Here is a 2,250-nt window from a genome sequence, read left to right as displayed (position 1 = left end):
GGCCAACTCCAAAACTTCGGCCGCCAAATACTCCATGACCGCTGCTAAGTATACGGGCGCTCCGGCTCCAACTCTCTCGGCGTAGTTGCCTTTGCGCAACAGCCTGTGTATTCTTCCTACCGGGAACTGCAATCCGGCTCTGCTCGATCTGCTCTTGGCCTTTCCTTTGACCTTGCCGCCCTTTCCTCTTCCAGACATTTTTCAATAATGTTGTTCAAAGCAAATTGGCAAAAGAAAGAATCTCTCTATATTACTGCAAACGATACTTAATTTTCGACAAATACTATGTTTATATATCCCTCGACTGCATGCTAGTAACTCTCGGATAGTTATTTTAATATATCACGTGATGCAATACGCATTTACAACCAATCAATGAGCGGCAGCTTGTAAATGTATACTTGCACATTCATTTACTACATGTCGGTATAATATTGCTGTAGGTTTTTAGGCATTGTGCAATTGTTCTACATACGTGCACACACACACACACACACACACACACACACACACACACGTTTGCCACGTGTATAGACGTTATATTACTTATTGTTTATGCATTAGTTTAAGTTAAATCTTTTTTTGACTTAGTTTTTCATTCAAATATTTATTAATTCGTCAAAATATCGACCGATTTTTATTTAGCATAACTCAAATAAAATTCAAAATTAGGCGCGCGCGGATCTATCACCTTTCTTTGTTCTTTCTCTACCCTCTCGCTCACAAGCACGCTCTCTCACAGGCAAACTATCTCGCTCGTAAATACGTTAGCAAACCACGTGATCTATTCACTCACCTAGCTCGCTCATATATATCGGTCTGCGAGGGTTAAACGCCATCACTGCGAATGCGTACTCGCCTCTCCTTTTTTTTATATTTTACTTATTCGTTCTTGAACAATGCCACCAAAGCCTGCCAGCAAGGGAGCTAAGAAGGCCGCCAGCAAGGCGAAAGCTGCTCGCAGCACGGACAAGAAGCACAAGAGAAGGCGAAAGGAAAGCTACTTTATATACATATACAAAGTGCTGAAGCAGGTCACCCGGACACGGGCATCAGCGGCAAAGCCATGTCAATAATGAATTCGTTCGTCAATGACATCTTTGAACGAATCGCAGCCGAAGCTTCTCGCCTCGCCCACTACAACAAGAGATCCACAATCACCAGCAGAGAAATCCAGACGGCCGTCAGGCTTCTGTTGCCCGGCGAGTTGGCCAAGCACGCCGTCAGCGAAGGCACCAAGGCCGTCACCAAGTACACCAGCTCAAAGTAATCGACCACTGAAATAAAGACAAGACAAACGGCTCTTTTCAGAGCCACCCATTCTAACGATGATACGCTTGCCAGCTTAGCCAAACTATTTTTTTCATTCTTGAGTATATCTAAAAAACACGGGATGGCTGTGAGGAGTCCTTTTCAAAATATGGTATATAATTGTCAGTTTCATATAAATATATATATATACACACATATACTAACAAATACATACGGACAAGTACAGTCATATATTAAGACAAATAAGCCGCAATCTTACTAACAGATTGTCAGTGTTCATAAAAATATATACTTGCAAGATTAACACATGTACATGTCAAGTATAGCCAGTACAGTATGTACAGTATAGAAAATACTATATACATCGTAATCTTACTAAAAATGTTCAATTCATCTATATATAACAAACACAAACATTCTTATCTGAATTCATTGTCAAAATAAAGTAATTTTTTTAAATAATGTCTACAAATCATTAAACTTATTATGCAAAAACCAGGATAAACATACGGCATGTACGCACACAACACATGAATGCACATCTACATGTCATTACCAAAAATAACTGACAAAATTTGAACTTTCACAAAAAAACAATTTAATAATCACAATCACAGTTTATTAAAAACACTTTCAAATATTTCTTAAAATTTTCACATTAAAGATATCCACAGGAAAACCCATTTGTAAAACGTGGTTCCAGCTTCTTGGACCCCTGCATATGATATGGTCGTCTTTAAAAAATTTTTTCTTCTCTTTGCGTTTAAAGGAGAAAAAAGGCATTTTTTAATTTTTCGGTAATTCTGTTGTTGTACACGTGTTTCGTTAGTGCTTTTGTTTCATCAACTCTTTGAGTTCATTATTCATTTTAAATATATAATTAGTGTTCTTCATTTTTTTTTTATTTTGGAACGAATTCTTGAGTTCATGTGGTCATTTTGTCTCTACAAAATTTCCAACTACTCTCAGCATCTCCAA

The 2,250-nt window shown here is 38.0% G+C and overlaps 2 protein-coding genes across 2 annotated transcripts; one reads left to right on the top strand and one right to left on the bottom strand.

The window, feature by feature from the left end:
• Positions 1 to 198, bottom strand: HELRODRAFT_128820 (hypothetical protein; the record flags this gene model as incomplete). Its single annotated transcript, XM_009024174.1, has 1 exon — positions 1 to 198. A coding segment is annotated over one exon (198 nt), but the record flags the coding sequence as incomplete, so codon positions are not given.
• Positions 199 to 1,075: 877 nt separating this feature from the next.
• HELRODRAFT_92708 (hypothetical protein) lies at positions 1,076 to 1,270 on the top strand (the record flags this gene model as incomplete). The annotated part of the gene is made up of 1 exon (XM_009024173.1): positions 1,076 to 1,270. The coding sequence occupies one exon, from the start codon at positions 1,076 to 1,078 to the stop codon at positions 1,268 to 1,270; it is 195 nt and encodes a 64-aa protein (XP_009022421.1).
• Positions 1,271 to 2,250: the final 980 nt, after the last annotated feature.

This window comes from Helobdella robusta (genome assembly GCF_000326865.2).
Source record: "Helobdella robusta unplaced genomic scaffold HELROscaffold_398, whole genome shotgun sequence".
NCBI classification, from domain to species: Eukaryota; Metazoa; Annelida; class Clitellata; order Rhynchobdellida; family Glossiphoniidae; genus Helobdella; species Helobdella robusta.
The sequence above is the reverse complement of the archived record's forward strand: the minus strand, read 5'-3'. Positions and strand labels throughout refer to the sequence as shown.